At 40.2% G+C, this 26816-nt stretch overlaps 1 protein-coding gene across 1 annotated transcript in view; it reads left to right on the top strand.

Moving 5' to 3' along the window:
* The window catches only part of LOC126262853 (speckle targeted PIP5K1A-regulated poly(A) polymerase-like), a 206068-nt gene that overhangs the window by 126115 nt on the left and 53137 nt on the right, over nucleotides 1-26816 (top strand). Inside the window, exon 8 of the mRNA XM_049959720.1 lies at nucleotides 18039-18203. Coding sequence (XP_049815677.1) covers nucleotides 18039-18203 — 165 coding nt within the window. The remainder of the gene's footprint in view (nucleotides 1-18038; nucleotides 18204-26816) is intronic.

Raw genomic sequence — 26816 nt, 5'->3', positions numbered from 1 at the left:
AAGAAAAAAAAACAGTCATCCCTTATTTCACCCCTTTAGGTTTGGAATTTTGGGTTCAGTTGCCAGAGATTGCAGTCGTGTGTGTGTGTGTGTGGTCTATTTTTGTTTTGACAAAGGGCTTACTGGCAGAAAGCTTATTTGTGACAGTCTTTTTGTTGTGCCTATCTGCGACTCAGCATCTCTGCTATATGGTGAGTAGCAACTTTCCTTTCCATACTGTCAGAAATTGTATTGTCTGAAAAATGCTTTTGACTCTAGAAAAATTCTTTATCAAGAAGTTGAATCACGTTCGTTGTTCCCTTTAATCCCCCAAAACCAACCAACCATTATTTGTTCCTGGTGGAGTCCCCAGTACTGCAACAGCCTCTTTGTTGTCTTCTTCAAAAACAGGTGTGGTGTTATGTGTGGCCCAAGAGTCCAAAAAAAGAAATAATTATTTTCTACAAATTGTAAGAAGGCATTTCAAATTAAATAAATTAAATATTGAAAATTATTGTTTCTCATTTTTCCAAATTTTGTTGCTTCGATTACGATTTTTGCAACTGAACAGACCTTTTTTTCTTTTTCCTTGAGGCTCTTGAAGACAGATACCAAGCTGCAAAAATTGTAATCCACACACCTTTTTTCACAGGTTTTATTGTATATCAATGTGTCACCACATTCATCGATTGCACAACCAACTCTGGTCTCTCTCTTCCCTTCCCTTTTTTACTGTGTTTGTGTGTGTGTGTGTGTGTGTGTGTGTGTGTGTGTGTGTACTGTTTACTTAATATTTCAGCATTAACTCCCTTTACCAGCTGAAGTTTGTGTATGTACTACATATATATTACACCTTCAAGGCATTGTTAGCACTTGTTATGTACCAGCATGTACAGATTGACGTTGATACTTGTATCAGAATACTTTTAATGGAATGTTATGGCTGGCAACCATGTTATCTTTTTAATGTATTCTTAGATTTAATTTTTTATCTACTATTAGACTTTCTATGTATTTGTTTTGAGCCACTTCAACTTATTATTGTCACATTAGTGTTTCTTCCATTTTGTAACAATCCGATGATAACAGTAAACTGAAAATGGTCATTGTGAATTATATTGTTACTTGCGAACAAGACGGACATTTGCAACTAAAAACTTTTCTTTGGCACTCAAAGCTATTATAGTAAAAGTTTTCTGTGGGCTAGGAAGGTATACTTCTTCCAGTCGCTTATTGACATAACTGTCATCTTTCAAACCACAATGCACAGAATAATCAGAGCTATTTCCTGTTTCTTCTAATATTTTCCAGTTTACAACAAAATTTCGACATCATTGGGATGAATGTCCAAGAAAGTAACTTGTGACTAGCACATACGAGGGCGGTTCAGAAAGTAACCTCCGATTGGTCACAGTGCGGGTTGTGGGGGGAGTAGCGACGCCATCTGTGCGTTCACGCACTCAACAGGTCAGTCGGCATCAAGCCGTGGTCGAGTGAACGTCGTACCTGCGCTAGTTTAGTTTTTGTGGCAGTTTGAAATGTGTGCTGCAATAGAAAACCCCGCCAAATGTGAAGTGCGTGCTGTCATAAGGTTTTTTACAGCCAAAGGATATTCTGCAGCAGCTATTCATTGTGAGCTTTGTGCCGTGTACGGACCAAGAGTTATGAGTGAAGGAGTTGTCCGTGAATGGGTACGTTTATTTAAAAGTGGACGAGAAAACGTTCATGATGAAGAGAGGAGTGGTAGGCCATCATTGGTGACTGACGAACTCGTTCAGACAGTTGATGCAAAAGTTCGTGAAAATCGACGTTTCTCAATGTCGGAGTTGTCTACTGGTTTTCCACAGATTTCTAAGACTCTCTTGTACGGTTTGATGACGACGAAGAGCTCAAAGATGCGGTCACAGGCTGGCTCCAGGCACAAGCGGGTGATTTTTATGCAGAAGGAATTTCAAAGCTTGTGAAGAGATACGATAAGTGCCTCAATCGCTATGGAGACTATGTAGAAAAATAGTGCAAAGATGTAGTTGTAAGATGTATATATTAAAATATTTTTATTTAACTTGGTGTATTTTTTTAAATCAACCGGAGGTTACTTTCTGAACGGCCCTCGTATTTAGGTCTGTGGGAGAAATAGCTGATTTTGAGTGCATAACATGGTCATAATATTTCATCTTTGCAACTGTTAGAACTTTTAATTAGATTCCGCACTACTGTAAAACTCTGGAATCCTCACAAGACAGATGCTATTAACAGCCATACATGAAGTAAAAAAACAGTGGATATTAATTCAGTTTTACCTCCATTGTTGACTTATTGATACCGCAACAAGCAACTGGTAATCATTATGAATTTTAAATGAGTTGCAAATTCGAGCGAAAGGTAACTGTGAACAGTTGTGTCAGAGAAATTACCAACATTCACTGTTCAAATTATGATTTAATTGTGTCATGTTATCTGTTTACCGATGCTCTGTCAACCAAGGCTGTGTGTCTGCCACATTGTCAATGCATAGTCTTCTACAGTTCCGGTAGGGGTGCACATTTCTCCAGCCACCCGGAAGCTATGAATTTGTCAATTTTCAAGTTTTTTAAACATTTTTTAGCAGCTAACATTTTGATAGTGTATTTCTTCCTGCATAAAAAAATCCAGGGCAGGATTCAACATGTCAGGTTTCGTTGCCTCGTGAGAATAGTTCTGGTGAGGCATAGCACTGTGGACATGTCTCACCAAACTCTTCATGCTCTGTCAGAGATGTTTTACGATGTGTTGGAGGCCTTGTTGCCAGGTGCAAGTTGCAGGGATGCCAGTGTTCTGGCATGGGTGAACGAACATTGTGAGTAGTAGTCAGAGGGAACCCAGGCAGTGGCTTGGGGTCATGAGATGTGCCCACATACTTCTGCACCCATATTTTGATACATAAAGTTAATATGACAGGGAACACAATTGAATAAAATATTCTCGGTTTTCAAGCCGCCTCAATTCAAATAAAATTGTTGAGCTTTCACTGGCTATCTCCGTCATCGTTAGCAGGAGTATGACTACTGACTGCCAGTGCTGGCAATATTTCCCACTTATATACCTATGATTACGGCCACTGGCACCAACCAAAGATGGCCGAAAGGAACGCGTGTGCAGAAGGTGAGTTTGACAGCTCATAGCAGCCCTGGCCCGCCACAGGACCGAGTTACTAGTGACATCAGGTGACACGATGGGCTGGCGCCACATTTGAAACAGCCTCTCCTGCCTCCCTGCAAGCGTTACACATCTGTCACTGCTTTCTTTTAACATCCAAAGCCCGCTCCCATGCCGTACTCAGTGTGTAACCGTGGTTTCTGTTAAATTATTGCTGCTTATTCTAATCGCGGCTGCCTCTTTTATAATGGAGTCCCAGTATGTTGATGCATGAGCCAAGACTCTTGTGCTCTCAAACTGTATTTTGTGTCTGTTTTCGAGGCAATGCTTAGCTATTCACCTTCCACACACAAGTTGTTTTCAGCACACACTGATTGGTGCCATCAGCCTTAATTGTAGGTACATAAGTGGGAAATAGTGCCAGCACTGATAGTCACTAGTCACTCCTGATGACGATGGTGGAGCTAGCCATCAAAACCTCAAGAATTTTATTCAAATTGACGTGGCTTCAAAACCAAGATTTTATTCAGTCATGCCGCCATGAACGACTCTGAGGACACAACAAAAACAAGCAATATTTGACCATATAAATTAATTGGATAGATAAAACTTCCACTCACCAAGTGGTGGTAGAATACGGACATTAAAGGAGGTCATAATTAGGCAAGCTTTCGAAGCCTGTGGCTCCTTCTTCAGACAGAAGAGTTGAAGGGAAAGGAAGAGGGATGAAGGAAAATAACTGGATAGGTCTAGGAAAAGGGGTAGATTTCAGAAAAGTCACCCAGAACCATGGTTCAGGGGAGACTTATCGGATGGGATGAAAAGGAAAGACTGATTGTAGAGGACTGCATCGGACAAGATTTGAAAGCCTGAGAACTTAGAGTGGAAGACAGGTTAATATGAAAGACAGAGATTACTGCTTAAACATCGTGCATTATTTAATAAGAGTGAAAATGTTAAGTGCATTGTACGTAACTGAGGTGGGAGGAGGGCAGTGTAAAGTAGACTGGTAAGACAATGAAAGATGAAGATACTAAAACAGAGTGGAGTAAAGAGTAGTTACTGTGAAGAAATGCTGAGATGGAAGAAATTAACATAAATTAAGGCCGGGTTGGTAGCAAGAACCAAGGATGAGTTGAAGCGCAAGTTCCCACCTGCGTAGTTAGAGAAACTGGTGTCTGGGGGAAGAATCCGAATGGTGCGTGTGGTGAAACAGGCACAGAGGTTACAATTGTCATATTGTAGAGCATGCTCTGCAACAGGATATTGCGTGTTGCCATCATACACACTGTGCCTCTGCCCATTCATCCTAATTGATAATTTGGTGATGATTTTAGAAAATCTTGGCCTTGTCGAAGCAGTCATTAATATGTTCCAGACTAGGATAATACTGAGTGATAATGGTGTGCTCTGAAGTTGTTTTTTGGAGGGATCAGCAGTACCAGGATTGGATGTGATGTTCAGGGAAATCTGCTTTTGAACTAGACTGGTGCGGTACTTATGTCCAGTGAGAATGGTAGTGTATTACTGTAAAGAGTCTGCATCCGAACAAATATGTTAGCCTCAAATGCCTAAGCTATATGGTAGGAAACGTGTGACATGGAAATGATGGCATCTGTCAAAATGTAAGTACTGTTGTTTGTTAGTAATTTTAATTTGGGCAGAAGTATCTAGCTGGCCATCGGTGAGAATGAGGTCAACATCAAGGAAAGTGGCACGGGATTCAGAATAGGACCATGTGAAATGTAATTGGCAGAAGGTATTCAGAGATACCAGGAATTTTAACTGGTCAGCCTCACCGCGAGCCCGTATGGTAAAGATGTCATCAATGTATCTAAACCAGACCAGGGGCTGAAGATGTACAGATCCCAGGAAAACCATCGCCAAGCGACCCATGAAAAGGCTGGCATAGGAAGGCTGAGGTGTGAATGGTGATGTATTCCTTAAACAGTCTGCACTCAAACAAATATGTTTGCCTCAAATGCCAAGGCTATATGGATGGGAACGTGTGACACGGAAATGATGGTATCTGTCAAAATGTAAGTACTGTTGTTTGTTAGTAGGTTTAATGTGGATACAAGTGTGTAGCTGGCCTTTGTTGAGGATGAGATCAACATCACGGGCAGTGGCATGGTATTCGGGATAGGACCATGTGAAATTTAATTGGGAGAAGTTATTCAGAGATTCCAGGAATTTTAACAGGTCAGCCTCACCATGAGTCCGTATGATAAAGATGGCATCAGTGTATCTGAACCAAACCAGGAGCTGAAGACTTAAGGATCCCAGGAAGCCCCCCTCCAATCGATGCATGAAAAGGTTGGCATAGGAAGAAACCGTCATGGTTCCCATGGCCGCACCCCTGGTCTGTTTGTATGTCTGCCCCTCAAAGGTGATGTAGTTGTTGGTAAGTACAAAGTTGATTAAGATGAGTATAATGTCATAGGTTTGGAATCAGGTGGGTGCTACCGAGGAAATGTTCAGCAACAGACAGACCATGTACGTGGGGGATGTTGGTATAGAGGGAGGTGGCATCAATGGTGACAAGCAAGGTTTGTGGTGGGAGTCGGATGGGCACAAATTTCAGATGAGCTATGAAATGGATGATATCCTCAATATAGTAGGGAAGTCTTTGTATGATGGGCTGTAGGTGCTGATCAACTAAGGCAGACATACGTTCTGGTGGGTGCTTTGAAGCCAGCAACCATAGGAGGGCCAGGATGATTTGGTTTATGGATAACAGGAAGAAGGTAAAAGGTGGGGGTGCGTGGTTTGGGTTGTGTGAGAAGTTTTATGGATTGAGGTGTTAGTCCTTGTGAAGGGCTTGGTGTTTTAAGGATGGACTACAGGTCAGTTTCAATCACGAGGGTGGAATCTTGATGGCAGACGCTGTTTGTTGAAGTGACAGGCAACTGGTGTCGACCTTCACTAACATACTCCTTTGAGTCAAGTATCACAGTGGTAGATCATTTGTCTGCTCTGAGGATAATTATGGAGTCATCAGCTTTAAAGGAGTGTAGAGCTTGTAGTTCTGTAGAGGACAGGTTAGGAACACATTGTAGGGACCCGAGGAAGGGTTGTGAAGCAATGCTGGATGTGAGGAATTCTTGGAAGGCTTTTAAGGGATGAATCTGAGGTAGTGGTGGTGGATCAAGTTGGGATTGTTGTCGGAACTGTTCAAGGCAGGGTTCAATGTGAGGTTTGCTGTTAGAAAGGTTTTGGGATTGGGTTTCAAAGTAGTCTTTCCAGTTGACATTATATGTGAAGGAAAGTAGGTTCTCCACCAAAGCAGCATGACCAAATGCAGGTTTAGGGCTGAAAGTGAGACACTTAGGTAATACAGATAATTCAGGAGGGGAGAGTTCCTTAGATGAGAGGTTAAGGACACTGTACTATTGTGACTGGTTCTTGTGATTATGGGTTATTCTTAGTCTGAGAGACTATGGTGAAGGCTGTGGGATGTTAAGGAGGTTGCCCAAGCTCAGTTTGAGGAGATGAGTGGTGGTTGACAGAGTGGCTGTTTAGGGAGCTGCAGAGGACAGGAATGGAAACAACGCTATTCATGTGGTTTAGGAGAAGATGGGATAGCGTTCTGAGGTGCAGTCTGGCATATTGTTGCAGTTGGAATTTGGCTTGATGGACCATTCCATCCAAGGGATCATCAGGAGCAGATAATTGCAGGATTTTTTAGGAGAGAAGTTTGGTGGAGTGAAAATTGGCTGATGGGGGCATATCGGCCACAGGTTAACTGGATAAGAGCAAGAGATTGCTGTATTTGAAACTGTGAAAATATAGTAGGATTACATCCAGAAACACGAACTCTAATGTTAGGCTTTTTGGAGCAACTCCAAGGGACAAACAATTTTCAAGAAACAGAATGTGGGACCTTAGTTTTGATAGTGCAAAAGCATGTTTTCGAAAAGAACGGATGTAATATGAGATGCGAATCATCATGGCAAGAGAGGACAGTTTGGAGTATTAGAAATCGTGAGAGTGGCCCAAAAAAAAAGGCAGAGGGTGGATGAAAGAGAGGAAATGGAAGAAAAGGAAGGAAAAAATCAGAAAACAGAGAAAAATTCGTACAGAAATAATGAGAACAGGCAATGGTTAGTAAAAGGTAATAAGTTTGTGGTCTATACGGTAAGGAAAAAAAAAGTTGGGAAAGAAGAATTGGGAAAGTCTTGCAAAGAAACAAAATTTTAAAAACTGGATAAATAGAAAGAGAAAGTCACAGGAGAAAATGTAAACAGTTCTGACCATGATACCAACCTGATCCACCACCACTACCTCAGAATCATCCCTTACAAGCCTTCCAAGAATTCCTCATGTCCAGCATGGCTTCACAACATAATCCTTATCTGTCTTCTGCAGAACTCCAGGTGCTACGTTCCCTAAAAGCTGATGACTCCATCATTATCCTCCCAACAGACAGAGGATCGACCACTGTGCTACTTGCCCGAAAGGAGCATGTTAGAGAAGGTCTGCGCCAGCTATCTGACACCTCTACATACTGCGTCTGCCTTCAAGATTTCATCTCCTTGACTCAAATTGACCTGCAGATCCTCCTCAAAACATCAAGTACCTCACACGGACTAACACCTCAGTCAATAGAACTTTTCACACCATCCAAACCATGCCCCCCCACCTTTTGCCTTCTTTTTATCCACAAACCCAATCATCTTGGCCGTCCTATAGTTGCTGGCTTCAAAGCACCCATTGAACATATCTGCCTTAGTTGGTCAGCACTTGCAACTCGTAGTATGAAGACTTCCCTCCTATATCGAAGATATCGACCATTCATCTGAAATTTGTGCCCATCCCACTCCCATCTCACACACTGCTTGTCACCATTGATGGCACCTCCCTCGATACCAACATCCCCCACGTACATGGTCAGTCTGCTGCTGAGCATGTCCTCGGTCAGCGCTCACCTGATTCCAAACCTACGACATCCTTCCTATTCACCTTAATCAACTTTGTACTTACCAGCAACTACTTCACCTTTGAGGGGCGGACATACAAACAGATCAGGGGTACAGCAATGAGAACCAGGATGACTCCTTCCTATTCCAACCTTTTCATGGGTCATTTAGAGGGGACTTTCCTGGGTCCATAAGTCTCCTGCCTTGGTGTGGTTTAGATACATTGATGACATCTTTACCAAATGGACTCATGGTGAAGCAGACCTGTTAAAATTCCTGGGATCTCTGAATACTTTCTCTCAGTTAAATTTCACATAGTCCTATTCTGAATCCCGTGCAACTTTCATTGATGTTGATCTCATCCTCACCAAAGGCCAGCTACACGTTTCTGCCCTTATTAAAACTACCAACAAAGAGCAGTACTTACATTTTGACAGATGCCATCATTTCCATGTCAAACGTTTCATCCCTTGCAGCCTTGGCATTCTGGCATACATTTTTGTTCGGATGCAGACTCTTTACAGCAATACACCGCCATTCTCACCTCAGTCTTCACTGGTTGTAATTACCCCACCAGCCTAGATCAAAAGCAGATTTCCCAAGCCATCACTTCCACTCCTGATACTGCTGATCCCTCCAACAAACAAATTCAGAGCACACCACTGATACTCAGTATTATTCTGGACAGGAGTGTATTAATCAGCTGCTTCGACAAGACCATGACTTTCTAAAATAATGCCCTGCAGTGAGATCCATTTTGTCTGATATTTTGACCACCACTCCTAGAACAGGTTTCAGTTGCCCTCTCAATCTCCACAATATCCTTGTCATACCCCGTGCTCCTTTGGCACCCATCTCCCTACTCTACGTCTCCTACCCCTGTGACTGTCCCCACTGCGAGACTTGCCCCGTGCACCCTCCTGTCACCATCTATACCATCACTGTAACTGGCAAAACATATACTATCAAAGTGAGAGCTACCTGTAAACAACTTATGTCATATACCAGCTGTTACGTAAACAGTGTTCGGCCTTTTACATTGGCATGACTACCAACACATTATCAATCAGGTTGAATGGGATGTAAACAGTATTCGGCCTTTTACATTGGAATGGCTACCAACACATTATCAATGAGGTTGAATGGGCATAGGCACAGCGTGTATGATGGCAACACACAATATCCTGTTACAGAGCATCCTCAACAACATGACAGTCATGATCTCGGTTTCTGTTTCACCACAGGCACCATCTGGATTCTTCCCCCATACATCAGTTTCTCTGAACTCTGTTGGTGGGAACTAGTGCTACAACATGTCCTTGGTTCTTGCCGCCCACCTGGCCGTAATTTACGGTAATTTCTTCTGTCTCAGCATTTCTTCAAAGTAGTTACTCCTTTCTTCACTCCTGTTTTTGGTTTCTACATCTTTCACTGTGTTACTCGTCTATTTTTCACCACCCCCCTCCCACCTCTGTTACATACAATGCACTTAGTTTTTCATCCTTATTAACTCATGCACGATGTTTAAGCAGTAATCTCTGTCTTGCATATTACCCTGTCTTGCAACTTTAAGCTCCCAGGTTTTCAGATCTGGTTCGAAGCAGTCCGCAACAATCAGTCTTTTCTTCTCATCCTGTCCAATAAGTCTCCCCTGACCTGCTGTTCTGGGTGACCTTCCCAAAATCTACTCCTTTTCCTAGACCTCTCCAGTCCTTTTCCTTCGCCGTTCTTCCTTCCGCTTCAAGTATTCTGCCTGAATAAGGAGCCAGTAGCTCCAAAAGCTTGCCTAATGTGTGTGTTTTCCGCTGCTTACAAAGTTAGTATAAATAGACAATGGATTGTTTGAGCAGCAAGTCCATGGTAGTCGATCACACTTTCTTCTGTGCTTGTGCAGTTCAGACATACTGTTTCTGCTGTATACATGTATGCAGTAGCATTCTTTCATTAGTGGAAGGAAAGATACAGCATATGTCATAAACATCCAGTTCATTATAGCCTCCATTAGAATGTGGAAAAAATTAATTGACATCCATAATAAGCCACAAATAAATGTTAGCTTTGTAAGATGCAATCTGCAGTTTTAGCTCTTATTTTCAGGTGGTATCAGTTGGCATTTGATCTGCAAAATAATAATTTTTGCTATTCTTTATTTAACAAAGTTAGATCCTGCATTGATGTGATGAAACAAAGCATTGTTTGTTTGTTTGTTTTTTTTTTTTTTTTTTTTTTTTTTTTTTTTTTTTTTTTTTTTTTCCGAACAGAAGCGGTAATCTGGAGTGGGCGGGGAAGGTTATGGGATAGCATTATACCAGTGGGGGGAGAAGAACATTTTCTGATGGAACGTGCAAGGACTGGACTGCCAACAGGTGCAGCATCGGGAGGCTGTGCAAAAGGGTGGTACAGGGGGGAGGGGGCGAATGGGGAGTGAAAAAGGAGGGGAATGGGAAAGAGGAAAGATGGGCTGGTGCATTGGCAGAGGGTGGCACATAAATAGTGGGTGATGAGAATAGGGAGGAGGTGATACGACACAGAGAAGGTGGAAACTGTTGGGCAGAGGGTGTGGGGACAATATTTTACTGTAAGTTGAGGCTGGGATACTTTCAGAAGAGGAGAATGTGTTAGGATAACTCTCACCTGTGCAGTTCAGAAAAGCTTGTGTTGTAGGGGAGGATCAGGATGGCTTGTGTAGCGAAGCAGCCATTGAAATAAAGCATTTTATGTTCAGCTGCATGTTGTGCCACAGTGTGGTCTGCTTTGCTTGTGGCCACAGTTTGGCAGTGGCCGTTCATCCTGCCACCGGCTGGTTGGTAATCACACCAATATAAAAGCCTTTACAATGGTTCCAGCAGAGCTGGCATAAGATGTGGCTGCTTTCACTATTTGGTAGTTCTTGCACATGGGTCTTCCTTAGGGATATTATCTGTGTGGCAAGGGGTTGGTATTGGGAGTGGCATAGGAGAGGACTAGGACTTTGTATAGGTAGGGTGGGCGACAGAACACTGTTTTGGAGAGGTGAAGGATTTTGAATAGGATGAGCCACATTTCAGGGTATGATGATAGGTAATCAAAGCCCTAGCAAAGAATTTGGTTCAGTTGTTCCAGTCTGGGGTGGTATAGGGTGCCAGAGGGGGCACTCCTTTGTGGCTGGTTCTTGGGGGTAGTTGTAGGATTGAGGGTGTGTGGGGAAATGACACAGGAGTTCTGTTTACAGGTTACCGTATTTACTCGAATCTAAGCCGCACCTGAAAAATGAGACTCGAAATAAAGGAAAAAAAAATTCCCGAATCTAAGCCGCACGTGAAATTTGAGACTCGAAATTCAAGGGAAGAGAAAAGTTTTAGGCCGCACCTCCAAATCGAAACAATGTTGGTCCATTGTAATATGAGACACGATTTAGGTCGAATGAATGACGATACAGCTACAGTAGTTTGGTTCGAGTCGTAAGCTTAGCAGTTAAGCTTTACCAGGTAGCCATTGCTATGCGTCAGGCGCTCCGTCCGTATTTATACAGGTACCCTTCCTTTTTCACGTGCTTCGTCTGGTTTGAATCGATTGCTCAATTTGCTTTGATCTGATAAGTGCCGTTTTCTTTGTTGTAGGTGTTTATGTCACTCTAAGCTGAAAATGCATTACTGTACTGTGTCATGCATTGTTTGTCGCATTCTGATAGTGAGTGTTCACGGCCTGTCGCCGCTCGCGGCATGGCTTTCTTTTGTGTGCGCTACTGCCGCTTCTTTTTTTTTTTTTTTTTTTTTTTTTTTTAAATGAGAGAGAGAAAAAAGTCATCTCATTAGCGAAACAATGGCAAGGGACTGCTATTTGTTGTTACTTACACTGCTGCTTTCTTTGATAATGATCAACAAGAACCAAATAATAGACTGCGTATGATAGAACATGTGCGGGGCGCTACAGACTACACTGTTGAGCGCCCATAACACCATATCCATCCATCCATCCAGAACATGTTCGGAACGAGAGTTAGGCGAAAATTTTTCTCCGTTTCAAAATCTTTGCGGCCGCTTCTTTAGTACATCAAATTCTGCACAGAAATTAGAGTCATCTTAGATTTAAAAATCTAGTCAGTTGCCGTGCTTCATTTCTGACTGTATCACTATTAGGCATAAGAATAATACGAATATAAACATGACACGATACGTACATTCTTCCGCGTTTGTTGTTGTCTCACTCTAGTTTCGTAGTTTATTAGGCAGACAGGATTTAAACGAGATAGCAGCAAACACGAAAGAATACATGGCAAAATGTTTATATTCGTATTATTCTGATGGTGAAAAGAATAATGCATGTGATTCACATTTCATCAGGTTCCTATTAGCAACGATCTCTTCTCACAGGTAGGAAAAAATTCAGAACGTAGAGTTGACCATATTGACAAACATCTCAAGCAGTCTTGCCAGTCGGATTTTCATAGTACATTGAAATTCTGCTTCATTCGAAGATGAGCAATACGGAATTTGTATTTACTTCGTTGGATAATGTATGAAAATGCAGTGGTCGAAACTCAGGACGGAGAAAAAAAGCTCGTCTTCCACTTTTTTTTTATTTACTGACGCAGAGGTTTCGGCGCCAGTATTTATCTTTGTGCCTACAAAGCATGTCTGTGTAGCGCTACATGTATTCGACGGCAGAAGTTAGTTGTGGCGGCACCTATCGACACTTTTCAGAACTTCCGCTTGCTTTGTACTCAATTCTAAGCCACAGGCGGTTTTTTGGATTACAAAAACCGGAAAAAAAGTGCGTTTTAGATTCGAGTAAATACGGTAAGTCTGAGGCATAGTGCCGCTCTGTGAAGGCCTTGGTGAGGCCCACAGCATACTTGGCAATGGAGTTCTGTCACTGCAGATACACCAACTCTAGATAGCCAGGCTGTACGGGAGGGATGTTTTGGTGTGTAAGGGATAACTGCTGTCGAAATGCAGCTATTGTTAGTAGTTGTTGGGTTTAATGTGAACAGAGGTGTGGATGGAGCCTTCAGAGAGGAGGAGGTCAATGTCCAGGAAGGTGGCATGCTGGGTTAAGAAGGACCAGGTGAAGCGGATGGGAGAGAATGCGTGGCTGTGAAGAAATGAGATAGGGTGTCAGATCATGAAGATAGCATCAGTGAACCTGAACCAGACTAAGGGTTTGGCATTTTGGCAGGCTAGAAAGGTCTCCTCTAGGTGGTCCACAAACAGGTTGGCATAGGAGGGTGACATGCGAGTGCCCATGGTTGATGGCTTCTGCCAATTATCTGGCTCTTCCATCTGTAAACCCTGCCAGAGTGACATCGCACAATGAACATAATCAGGGATGAGGGTGGATGTAAGAGAGGAGTTAATGAGTATGGTGGCCATGGAAATCAGCAGGGGCAAAATATGGGTTGGAGGAATAGTTCCCACATTTGATAGGCCCCATCTCTTCCACACCGAAAAGCTTCTCCCATTTCTAACTACATGTGGATGGCAATCTGCAGGAACGAGCAGTTCTTCTTCCACTGTGCTGAAGACCTTTCTAAAACCTTCAAGACAAGTGCTACCTTCCAGAACTGTCTACAAATGTATTTTTTACACTATATCATACTGTATTTCACAAATGTATCTGTTACAGCTTACGTACACATCTCTGCACTAACCAGTCAGACAATTCAAGGCCACCAACTTCATACCTACAATTTTGGAAAATAAAACGTAATAGAGCTCTCGGTAAATAAATGTGTGGCACAATCCCTTGATGCCTAATAAGCAAAGAATGTAAGGACTTGCAGTCGAAAGCCTTAGCTATACAATTCTGATGATGGTACAGCAAAGTAGATATTGACACGTCATCATAGCTAAGATTAACCTCAGCATCTGCATATGGTCACCAGTGAAAAACAATAATTTTTATGATACATTGATGTGACTAAGAGCATCATTCTGTTCACGAGAATAATGTTAATAGAAAGGCTGTAGAGGTCTATTTCAGTACATATAGATTTATATGGCACTGATTGCCATCAGAAATATATGATCCTGTGCTCATGTGGGTCATATTCTGCATCTAAGACTGAAACTCATTTCATAAAATATCATATTAAAAAGAGGTCGTGCTTTCAAACAACGTAAATTCAAGAAAACTGTTGTAACATAACCGACTAGTTCATGTCCTGTTCACTCATTATGTTTTTTTCAGAGCCACACATCATGAATTTGTTTTCAGAGATATTAATTAAGAATTATATCTTTAAATTTGTTATTTTAGGTTTGCTTTTTAATAATAATTATAGTAAAGTTTTGTGACTGAAGCTACAAGCAAAAACTGTGTCATAGAAATTATATTAAGAGTGAAGTTAAAAAGATGTAACACAATTATGTACCATAGTGAAATAATGTTAAAACATATATCTTATTGAGCAACAGTATTCCAGCTTTATGAAACTAATGCATTTCTTTGCCAATATAGAGTTTAACGACATATGCTGTGATACTCAAAATGTTCGCTCTTCGCTCATTTCCTATGTTTGAATTTTATAATAACCAGAGTGGGTAATCTTGTCTCATAATCCCAAACCACCTCTCAGAATCAATGTACATCCCTTAATATTTTCTTCTCTATGACTAGATGATAATTGTTCTTCAGAAATCTGTGACAGTTGAAAATACTCCAAAAAATTCGGCTAATAATGTAATGTGTGTTTGAATAAAAACAGCCACAACAGTTACATAACTAACCAAGATGATCAGTTCTTCCTACTCAGAATCAGAATGTAAAGAGACTCTCAATCACTAAAAGAGACATTTACAGACACCATCCACAGATGGTCAAAATTATTAAAAAATTAAGCAGTGAGATGAAAGAAAATGTGGAAGTGAATCCCATCCCTTTACTTAAATGGTTGAAGTACTTTCAGAATCTATGCTAACAAATATTAGAGTCCCTTACAATCCAGCTTCCAGAGGACTTCTCAGAGAAACCATCTCTAACTGTGAACTTAAAGAAGTATTACAAAAATAATGATAAAGCCCCAGCAGAAGGTTCAGTCTAGAACTGTTGAAATATTCAAGCAAGTCATTTATAGACAGATTCCTAAACTTAATAAATATGATCTGGTCAGGAGATGATGTACCTGAGAGCCGAACTAAATCAATTAATGTTCCTATCTTCAAAAAAGCAGACTTAAAAAATTATGATAAATAGCAGGGAAAAAGCTTTTCGAAATTGGCACATAAAATTTTTGCCAGCTTCATCAAAAACAAGTTGTGCAGATACTATCAACACGTCATGGGTATCGAGCAAAATGTCTTTCGATATGTAAGATGGCTGTTTTTCATTGAAATTGCTAATAGAAAAGCAAGGAAAATTCAGACTAGAAAAACATATTGCCTTCATTAGCTCCAAAAAAGCTTTTGATAAAGTCAAAAGAAACAAATTATTACAGATTCTGAAAGTTGATCACATTCCCCAGCAACTTATTAATAATATGTACAAAATTTACGGAACAAATTTAATCTGTCAATAAAGAGAACAAATCAGTTTGTGGCAGAATATGTGCAGGAGTACAACAGGGATGCGGGCTCTCACCACTCTAGTTTATTATTTTTATGAATAAAATCACCCAAGAGTAGAGACAAATGCATGCAGCTTCATTCAGGTCAACAGAACCACAAACCAAGATGCTTTACTTTTTTCAGGTGATTTAACTCTTGTAGCATCTTCAGAGGATGACATACAATTTATAAATTCTGTCTAAGAAATACAGCATGGATATCAACATTGGAAAAACAAAAACTATGACTTTTTGTGGGAAATACCCAGTAAAAAGTAAGATCTGTTTGAAAATAAAATTCTAGAAAGAGTGAACACTTTCAAATATTTAGGCTATTAACTATCCTTTGTATAAGAAACAGACTAAGCTGAAAAAAACCGCAAGACATGCAGAAACAATAAACTCTCCTTTGTTAAAAAAAACATACCTAGCTGAAAAAACCACAAGACATGCAAAAATAATTAGCATTATTAGTAGTGTAATGAAACATTCCCTGTTCCTGAACCACATCAGAATATACCTCTATAAGATCATAGCAAAATCTATGTTGTGTTATGGCAGTGAAGTCTAGACAATGAAGGCAAAAAGATGGAAAAAGACTTAACACCCTGTGAAATGAAATTTTTGAGACAAGCAGCTTTTTAAAACCAAATGTGATCACAAACAGAATGGAGATGTGTTGAAGCAACTTAAAATAGAACCCACTGCATATTATATTCAGAACTACCAAAACAACAAGAGAAAATGTTTACTGTGAATGAGCTCAAAGGGGGTCCCATTATCCATGCTACACTACCAGCCCAACAATGTAAGATACTAGGTTAACCAATACAAAAATGGCAGGAGAAGTTCTCGATGAGACCATAATGGATTATAGCCCTAATACTTGGAAGGGAGGTGGAGGAGGTGGTGGTGGTGGTGGTGGTGGTGGTGGTGGTGGTCATGACAACGATGCAGTTTGAGTACTGTAATGATGTGATTTCTGCACTGTGCATGTATTGTTTGATTTAATGTCCATGCTGTTTCACAGTCAGAACAGAAGTAAATCAATTTTTGTTGCTCCAATTTTTCGTAATTTGAAATATTTTATGATATTTGACAGGTATTAGTTACACAGATGAAGCACAGTAGAGCCACCCTACTGATTGAAACCGCAGGAAAGCACAGAGATGTTACTGAGTTGAATCTAGTCCCTCCTAGGGATGATGATATCTCTATATAAATGTATTCCTACGTAGAGAATTAGAATCTTCATTGCTTTTTGATTGGAAGAAAGGAAGTGCTCTACTTATATACATTCGATACATATGAATAAGGGTGTAATTCAGAATTACATGTTAGAATCACCCCAGAAGACTTCCAAATGCCTCACCTGTTGAGAAGAGTTTTATATCAATTCTATAAAGTTTCAGGCAGTTCTGATTATGATAATGGTGGCAGTGATGCTAATGATGGTGGTGATGTTGTTGTTGTTGATGACGATGATGATGATGATGATGATGATGACTATGACTGTCCAAGTGGTATTTCTGCTTCTAAATGATATTGATCTTGAAATTTTCTAGTGGATTAATACTGTGTGCCTGACCGAGGCTTAAAGTCAGGACATTTGCCTTTTGTGGGCAGGTGTTTACACAATCCATCCTCACAGCTGTACTTGCACCAGTACCTCATCTCCTACCCTCCAGACTTCACAGAACCTTTCCTGTGAAACTTGCAAAACTAGCAGTCCTGAAAGGAAGAAAATTGTGGGGATATGGTTTTGCCGTAGCCTGGGAGCTGTTTCCAGAAGGAGATTTTCACTCTGCAGCAAAGTGTACACTGATATGACGCTTCCTTGCAGAGTAAAACTGTGTGCCAGACCGAGACTTGAACTCAAGACCTTTGCCTTTCACGAGCAAGTGCTGCTGTGAAGTTTTTAAGGTAGGAGATGAGGTACTGGTGGAAGTAAAGCTGTGTGGATGGGTCATCAGTCATGCTTCAGTTGCTCTGTCAGATGAGCCCTTGCCCATGAAAGGTAAAGGTCCCCGAGTTCAAGCCTCAGTCTGGCTCACAGTTTTAAGCTGCAACAAAGCTCCAAATCAGTGCATATGCTGCTGTAGGATAAAAATGTCATTCTAGAAACATCCCCTAGGCTGTGGGTAAGCCATGTTTCTGCAGTATCCTTTCTTCCAGGAGTGCTAGTCTTGCAAGTTTCACAGGAGAGCATCTGTGAAGTTTGGGAGGTAGTAGATTAGGTACTGGTGCAGGTAAAGCTGTGAGGATGGGTTGTGAGCCATGCTTGGGTAGCTGCATCGTTGAGCACTTGTCTGCGGAAGACGAGGCTCTCGAGTTTGCGTCTCTGTCCGGCTCATAGTTTTAATCTGCCAGGAAATTTCATATCAGTGCACAGACCGCTGCAGAGTGAAAATCTCGTTCTTGATATTAATCTTGTGTTGCTCCAAACATATCTTTGTGTGTTTTCAAGTTTATTTCTGTTATAGGTTCTCGAGCTATGCAGCTACACTGATGGTGGTGTTTTTCTTGCAACAACTGCCAGAACCAATACTTCCACCAATTCAAAAGATTCTTCATCCAGATCCTGGGAATCCATGTATGACTACAAGGAATACAGATTCTTTGAGCAAACTTGTTGAAGAGTATTTCAGGTACCTTCTTATTACTTTTTACATTTCATATTTAGCAACCAAGAAATCTCTGCACACACAATTTGAATTTTGATATTATATCTATGATATGTACATACAGGCTTTTATGATCAGAAAAGTTTTAGATCAGTATTGATCTGTGGAAACCACTTTGAAATGTATCACAGAGGGAACAAAGCAGAGTACCACATTAGGATTTCTTCACGTTCCGATTGCATGTGTAGTTCAGGAAGAATGCTGAAATGCCTTTGTGTATGCTTTAATTAGTCTGATTTTGTGTTCATAGTCTGTGCAGGGTCAATACATAGGAATCTGAAGTATATTTCTTTATATTTCACTTAACATTACAAGGGACGTTCAATAAGTAATGCAACACATTATTTTCTGAAAGCAGTTTGGTTTTATTCAGGATTGCTATACACCACATTATTCCCCACCCTTTTGGCTACAAAACCCTATTTTTCAACATAATTCCCATTCAATGCAATTGCCTTACACAACCATACTGGAAGGGCCTATATGTGTGCATCATACCACTCTGCTGCTTGACGTCACAGCCAACGTCATGCTGCATCACTAACCTCTCCGTCATCCAAATGCTGCTTGCTCATGGAGTGCGTCCTTCTTTGGGCTGAACATATGGAAGTCAAATGGTGCAATATCCAGGCTGTTGGCTGGATGAGGAAGAATTGTGCAGTGAAGCTATCTGAACTCCTCTTTAGTGTGCAGTCTTGTGTAAGGCCTGTCACTGTGATGGAGAAGAAGAATTTCATTTCTATTTTTGTGGTGACGAACACACCAAAGTCGTTTCTTCAATTTCCTGAGGGTAGCATAACACATTTCTGATTTGATCCTTGGAGCATGGAGGAGGACATCCAACAGAATAACCCCTTCAGAGTTCAGAAGACTGTTGCCATGGCTTTGCCGGTTGAGGGTGCGGCTTTGAACCCCCCCCACCGCCCCTCCCCCCGAGGAAAGGTGATGTGACACCATACCGTGGATTGCCATTGTTGTATTTCTTGTTTGAAGTGATTAACTTACATTTCATCGCCGTTGATAATGTTCAACAAAGAGTTATCACAATCAGCCACATAATGCACATGCAATTCAGCACAGATGATCCTTCATTGCTCTTTATAGTCTTTTGTAAGGCAGCGAGGAACCCAGAAGGCACTCACATGTTTGAGTACCCCATCTGGTGGATGACTGTGTCAACAGAAACATCCAGTTGGGCAGCAAGGTGTTTGATTGTGATTCATCACTAACCTCAAATGAGAGTGTTCATACATTCCAACATTGCAGTAGTGACAGCTGTGTGCAGTAGGCTGGCTCGTGGGAGATCGGACAGGTTTGCACAATCTTGTTGCGATGATGACTCACTGTGCTTTTGTCCACTGCCATCTCTCTGTAGACATTCTGCGAACACCTCTGAATACCTGCCATGCTCTGGCTTTTTGCAAAAAAAAAAAAAAAAACTTAATGGCAGCTGTATGTTTGGAACAGACCTCCATTACAGATGTCATTTTGAATGCTATGTGCAGCTCCACCACCTATCAGAACTTCAGGAAACTACAGGGGCTGCAGCGGGAATGTTCAACAATGTCCCACAATAAATTCTGCATTTTTCAACCAAAAGTGGCTGAGAAAAAAAAGTGTTGCATTACTTATTGAATGTCCCTCATATATAACTTAGTTAATAGGCATTTACAAGCTAATTGGCATCCTCCAATTCAGATATGTCTCAGAGAGAACTGTGGTTGTTCTCGTAGCCCTTCTTTGAATATGTACAACAGTCCATGTGATTTCTAGTTGGTATTCCCAAACACCTAACAATATTCTAAGATGTGTCACTCAGGTATTTAATAAACATTGTTCCTTGTAGACTGACTGCATTTAGCCAGTATTCTGGCAGTGAATCGAAGTCTAAGCCTGCATTATCTGTGACTAGGCCTGTTTGATTGCTCAATTTGATATTCATACAAATTGTCACAGCAAGCCATTTGTATTAGATGACTGTTTCCAGTTTTGACTTGCTGATACGATACCATTCTTCTTCTCTTGGGGAAGTGCAAAATTTTACTTTTCTATATATTTAAAGCAAGTTACCAGTCTTTGCACCACATTTAAATTTTATCATGTTCTGACTGGATATTCGTGCAGCTTTTTTTCAACTTGTACTTCATGATAGTAACTGAATCATTGCAAAACATGTGAGGTTATTATTAATAAAATCTGCCCAGTCCAATGTACAATGTGAGCAGCACATTCTGGAGCATGCCTGAAGTTACTTCTACTTATGTTGATGACTCACCATCCTAAATAACATGCTGTGTCCTTTCTACCAAGAAATCATCAGCTGACTTACAAATTTTGTCCATCAGGTTGTCCATTGTCTTTTCTTATCTCTTGGCATCCAGCAGAAAGATTCTTTGATCGATCTTCCATCTATTCACCTGATTACATGTCATGTGCACCTTATTTCCTTTTCATTTCGGTTGTAATTATACAGCATTTTCCTGCCCTAATCTGTTCCTTGATTCTTTTCTCTGTTCTCTTATCACACTAATTTCCAGTATGCATTTCTGGATGGGCTAGATTAGAACACAAGTTTCTCAATCTTCCTCACTCCACCAACTCTCTGCCTCTACTCAAGCCCAATTTTCTCCTTTTTCCCAAATGCTTTCTTTCACTCCTTTTAATCATGTGTCCCTTGGCCCTCCCCTTCATTCTTCCTCCCCCCCCCCCCCCCTTCCATCTTCAACCTTTCCATCTTCGTAGCCATCTTTGTCTCATCCCTTCTGTTCACATGCCTGTACCGTTTTAATCCCTTTTCCTTAGTCTTCTCTTGCAGGGGTCTTCATGTGTCATGGTTTTCAAGTTTTGTCTTTTCCATTTTTGTTACTCCTGCAACTTTATTTCACTGCTCTCACTTGACTTTTTCTCCTTTCCTTTATGACACACGTTTCTGCAGCATTCCCCTCTCTTTCCCTCTTTCCTGATGAAGCAACCGTGGGTTGCGAATGCTTGTAATTTGTGTGTGTGTTTGTGTTTTTTTTGTCTCTATCAACATACCAACGCTTTCATTTGGTAAGTTAGAGCATCTTTGTTTTTAGATATATTTTTTCCATGTGGAATGTTTCCCTCTATTATATTCATATCATTAATTTGTATGACTCCTTACCCTCTCCCTTAAAACCCACATCCTTTCGTCTTTACCTCTCCTCCCCTCTTTCCTGATGAAGCAACCATGGGTTGCGAAAGCTTGTAATTTGTGTGTGTGTTTGTGCGTTTTTTGTCTCTATCAACATACCAACGTTTTTGTTTGGTAAGTTACAGCATCTTTGTTTTTAGATATATTTTTCCCGTGTGGAATGTTTCCCTCTATTATAATCACAGTATAACTTATACAGTGATAAGCTGCAGAAATAGTATTTGTGGAGTGTGGACGGGTACAAGTTGTGAATTGATTAACTGTGAATTGTGATAAATCACAAATAAAATCACAGTTACCAAAAAGCAGCATTCACAGAAATCACTGATATTGAAAAGTCACAGTTTAGGCCATTCCTATTTTTTGACATGGGAACTGAACTGTTTCTTTAAACTGGGTTATAATGCCACAATCAGCCCTGATGAAAAAATCAATATCTAATTTCAGCATCAAATAGCTGTCAGTTGTCATTGATGTCATCATATTTATGGCGCTATTAACTGTGAAAAGGGAAAAATTCTGTTTTCCGGTACCTCACAGATTTTCCATTATCTCATTAAAAACCACCAATTTCATATTGTTTGCCACGTTATCATTTAAATGAAATTTTCCTGTCCAGACACATGGGTTGTACCGTCGTGGAGGGTACAGATGCCAGACCTGTGCTGGGGAGCCACCCAGCGCATCCTATTCCAATCCCATCACAGGCATACCTTACCATGTCAGAGGCAGGACCACCAATGAAAGCAATCATTTGGTATACTACCTCAGCTGCAACTTTTCTACAGCCTTTCATGTGGGCATGACCACCAACCAACTGTCCACCAGAATTAAAGATCACCACCAAACTGTGGTCAAGAGCACCAGTTAGTGGAACATGCTCCTAAGCACATCATGCTTGACTTCAATTTCTGCTTCACAGCCTGTGCCATCCTCTATATCAGGACCAGCTTCTCTGATCTACATAGATGGAATTTACCCTTACAACAATTTCTTTGACCATGCAGTCCTCCTGCCCACAATCTCCACTAGCTCTTGTCCTGCGTCTACCTCCGTCCCCATCCCCATGTCCCCTATTTTCATTCTACAATCACAACCTCCTCTCCTTGTCTCACTCTTTCTTAGTTTTTACATCCCAGAGCAGTCTCCTTCTGTGTCATTGTGCGCCACATGTTACATCCCCCCTCCCCCCACTGCATGCAGCAGAGTGAGCTCACCTGTGTCGTATTCCTATTCTGTCACACCACCTAAAGAAAAGACCACAACGCACTCAGTGTGTCATCACCCAGAGTGGGCCAGGCTAGACGAGGCACTGCCGTGACAGAATTGAGGCACATACTCTGCACTCTTTCTCAAGCAGATTTGCAGAATCTATATCGTAAAAAAGAAAAAAGAAAAAAGAAAAAAAAAAAGCTTCACATTGAAATGTCCATTGTTTTGTTAATGGTTGTAGTTATTGTAATACTTCCTACATAAATAACAAATTCGAAAATGTTGCATTGAAAAATAGGGATCACTGTGATTGTGTGTTTGGTGTCTATTACAGTATAGTTTGCTGTGAATGAAACTTAGCTAAGATATTTAATTTTTCTTTAGACTTTGGAGGAGGTCTCTATCGGTCTGCAATCTTGAGATAATGTATTTCAAGTAGCATGTTCACTTCTGATCACATGAGTGTGGGAATGAAATATTCGTAACATCCCTTATATCTCATAAACCGTTTGAGATATTGAAACGTGATTTTTATCCAATGATAGCATGCAAAGGACAGTGTGTTTTGCCATATGGTTAACAAACATAAATTTATTTACAGCAGTGTAGCAGAAGGTGCAGTTTCTATTTTATTTTTTCCAACCAGTACTGTAATTTTGAGTCAGGGACAGCTAGTGAAAAGAGAATTTGCTAGTATGAAAAACATTAAATTTTTTCTGTTATTACTGTAAACTGATACAATGAGATTTTCCATAAGCTATTGACCTCCCTTGTCACCAATTCCTGTTCCAGGATTTTGTCACAGCAGCTACTGAACGTGATTTTGCACAAATTATTCTGTGTTTTGGCAAAAGAAGCAAAATTAAACCTGTTGTGAAAAGAAATCGGTCATTAATTGATGCTTTTTGAAATAAGAAATTGGTAACGTCTCACACAAAAATAAAATGCCTGTTCTGTTGCAGTTTTGGTAGAATCATGTAACCTATCAAATTTTTAATAGTAAACAGCTGCAACTGAAACTTACCGAAGGATTTCTTACTGTTCTTCATCTTTTTGTTCCTGTACCCTTCAAAGTGAAGTGGTGGATGTCTTTACCTTAATTATTTTGTGACGTGTTAGAGATAAATTGTATATATCTAAAAACAAAGATGATGTGACTTACTGAACGAAAGCGCTGGCAGGTCGATAGACACACAAACAAACACAAACACACACACAAAATTCTAGCTTTCGCAACCAACGGTTGCCTCGTCAGGAAGAGGGAAGGAGAGTGAAAGACGAAAGGATTTGGGTTTTAAGGGAGAGGGTAAGGAGTCATTCCAATCCCGGGAGTGGAAAGACTTACCTTGGGGGGGGGGGGGGGGGTGAAAGGGACGGGTATACACTCGCACACACACACATATCCATCATAGTGGATGGATATGTGTGTGTGTGCGTGTGCGCGAGTGTATACCCGACCCCCCCCCCCCCCTCCCCCGAGGTAAGTCTTTCCGCTCCCGGGATTGGAATGACTCCTTACCCTCTCCCTTAAAACCCAAATCCTTTCGTCTTTCCCTGTCCTTCCCTCTTCCTGACGAGGCGAAAGCTAGAATTTTGTGTGTGTGTTTGTGTTTGTTTGTGTGTCTATCGACCTGCCAGCGCTTTCGTTCGGTAAGTCACATCATCTTTGGTTTTAGATATATTTTTCGCACGTGGAATGTTTCCCTCATTATATAGATAAATTGTATATATTTATAACATGTTTTAACTTTAATGAATTGTCTCAAGCAGTTCATAAAGTAATGACTATCTTGTTCTTCCAACATTATTAAGCTCAGGTAAACAGGCATTGAATAAGTTATTTATTTATTTATTTATTTATTGTTCTGGTGATCCATGTTGTGACAGTATCACAGGATATGGATTGTGTCAGAAATCTGTGGTAGCACATAAAAACAAAACAAAATGATTTCATGTTATGGTAAATAGTAGCTTAGCTTCTTCTACAGAAAATCAATTTTGAGAGATAAATAAATATTACAAAATAATAATTGTTACAGAAAATAAATATTGCAAAATATGTCTTCACAATAAAGAATAGTCAGGATTACAAATGTAGATTTGGGCATATATTTGCACTTAACAATACAAGAAATGCTAAACACTGTAGTTCAGGAACTCTTCTAGCATATAAAATGATCCTTGTAATAGGAACTGCCTTATAGTTTGTTTAAACAAGAGCTCATCTTCTACTGAACACTTAATTCTTGAAGGGTGGGTGTTAAAAATCTTACAGCCAGTGAAATGGACTCCTTTCTGTACCATACTTATATTTGCCTGTTCATAGTGGATATCATGTTTTCTTCTTGTCTCATGACTATGATACTCACTATTCAGTTTAAAAATGGATTTCTCTTTCCTTAGGAAGCACATCAAAGAGAATATATATTGCACAGTGGATGTAAGGATTCCAAGTTTCTTAAAAAGATTCCTGCATGTGGCTCTACGATGGACTCCACACATGATCCTCATGGCTCCTTTTTGTGCACACAGCACTTTTTTAGCCAGTGACTGATTACCCCAAAATATAATTTCATATGCCATAATAGCATGAAAATAACCATAATAGGCTGACTTCATGGTTTCCATACTTCTGTAAGAAGAAATAATGTGTAATGCATAAGTTGCTGAACTCAATCTTTTGCATAGATCCAGGATGTGGTTTGACCAGTTCAGTTTGCTGTCAATATGCAAGCCTAGGTATTTTGAGGTATCACACTGGCTATCACCTGCTCACCAATTTTTACTACTATTTCTTCATCTTTGAATGTTGTGTGGAACTGAATGTAGTTTGTTTTAGTGTAATGTAAAGAAAGCCCATTAATGTTAAACCAATTCACTGTTTCACTTAAAACCTTATTTGCTGTTTCATCAAGTTTATCTACTGAATTATCAATAAGTACTGTAGTGTCATCAGCAAAAATGGTGAATCTACACTATTCCGTACAGAAAGGCAGATCACTTATAAAGGTAATAAAAAGTAGAGGGCCCAGAACTGAGGCTTGGGGCACTCCACATGTGATGGTATCTCATTTTGAAGATAATGGGACTCCATTTTGATTATCCACTACAACTTTCTGTTTCCTATTTGACAGGTACGAGTCAAGCCATTTCCCTGATGAACCACTTATACCGAGATGTGCAGCTTTTCGTAAAAGAATCTGGTAACTCACACAGTTAAACATTTTTGTTAGGTCACGAAAAGTCCCAACCACCTTCAGTTTTTTGTTGTACATTCCAAGACTTTGCCAGCAAAAGCAAATATTGCATCTTCTGTTGGCAAACCTTTCTGAAATCCAAATTGACTTTCACTAAGGATATTTTAATCACTGAGATGCTTAGCTATCCTGGCATGCATTACTTTCTCTAAAACCTTTGAAAAACTTGTCAATAGTGATATTAGCCGATAGTTAGCAGCTGCCTTTATCTCCCTTCTTATGCAGTGGTTTTACAACTGCATACTTAAGCCTTTCAGGAACTGTTCCTTACTTAAGCGATGCATCAAAAATGTGGCAAAGGACTATACTTATGTGGCTGCAGCAGCATTTTAATAATTTGTTAGAAATACTGTCAATCCCAGCAGAGTTTTTACTTTTCAGAGATTCAGTGACTGTTTCAGTGACTGTTGTTACCTCCATGTGTTGTACTGAGCTAGGTACTCTGGCTTCAAAAGATTTGTGGGTTGGGTCATGGAGCCTTGTAAACCTATTTTTTCTGTTAAAAAATGTTTGTTTGATGTTTCTGCAACTATTTTTGGATTGCTAACTAGATGACCCTCACTTTTTGTTTGGATATTTTCACTAACACTTGTATTTTTTATTTTGTTTCCTTCTTTACAAAATTCCAAATAGTTTTTACTTTATTGCTCGAGTAATCAATTTCTGTCTTCAAGCACATGTTCTTTGCTGCTTGTGTGGTCTTACTCAGAACTTTATTTTAAAGTTTATAGTGCATACTCCTACTGGGATCATTTAATCTCTTGGCTGCTGCATATAGTTCTCTTCTTGTTTTACAAGAAATATTGATGCCTTTAGTAATCCAAGGCTTGTTTCCAGATTTTAACAGGTTTTCTCACAGACTTTTTTGGAAAGGTTTCTTCAAAAATACTTGTAACTTCATTGATAAATATATTAAATTTTGAGTTAACATCA

This window comes from Schistocerca nitens, chromosome 6 (genome assembly GCF_023898315.1).
Source record: "Schistocerca nitens isolate TAMUIC-IGC-003100 chromosome 6, iqSchNite1.1, whole genome shotgun sequence".
Classification (NCBI taxonomy): Eukaryota; Metazoa; Arthropoda; class Insecta; order Orthoptera; family Acrididae; genus Schistocerca; species Schistocerca nitens.
This window is presented reverse-complemented; position numbering and strand designations above follow the sequence as displayed.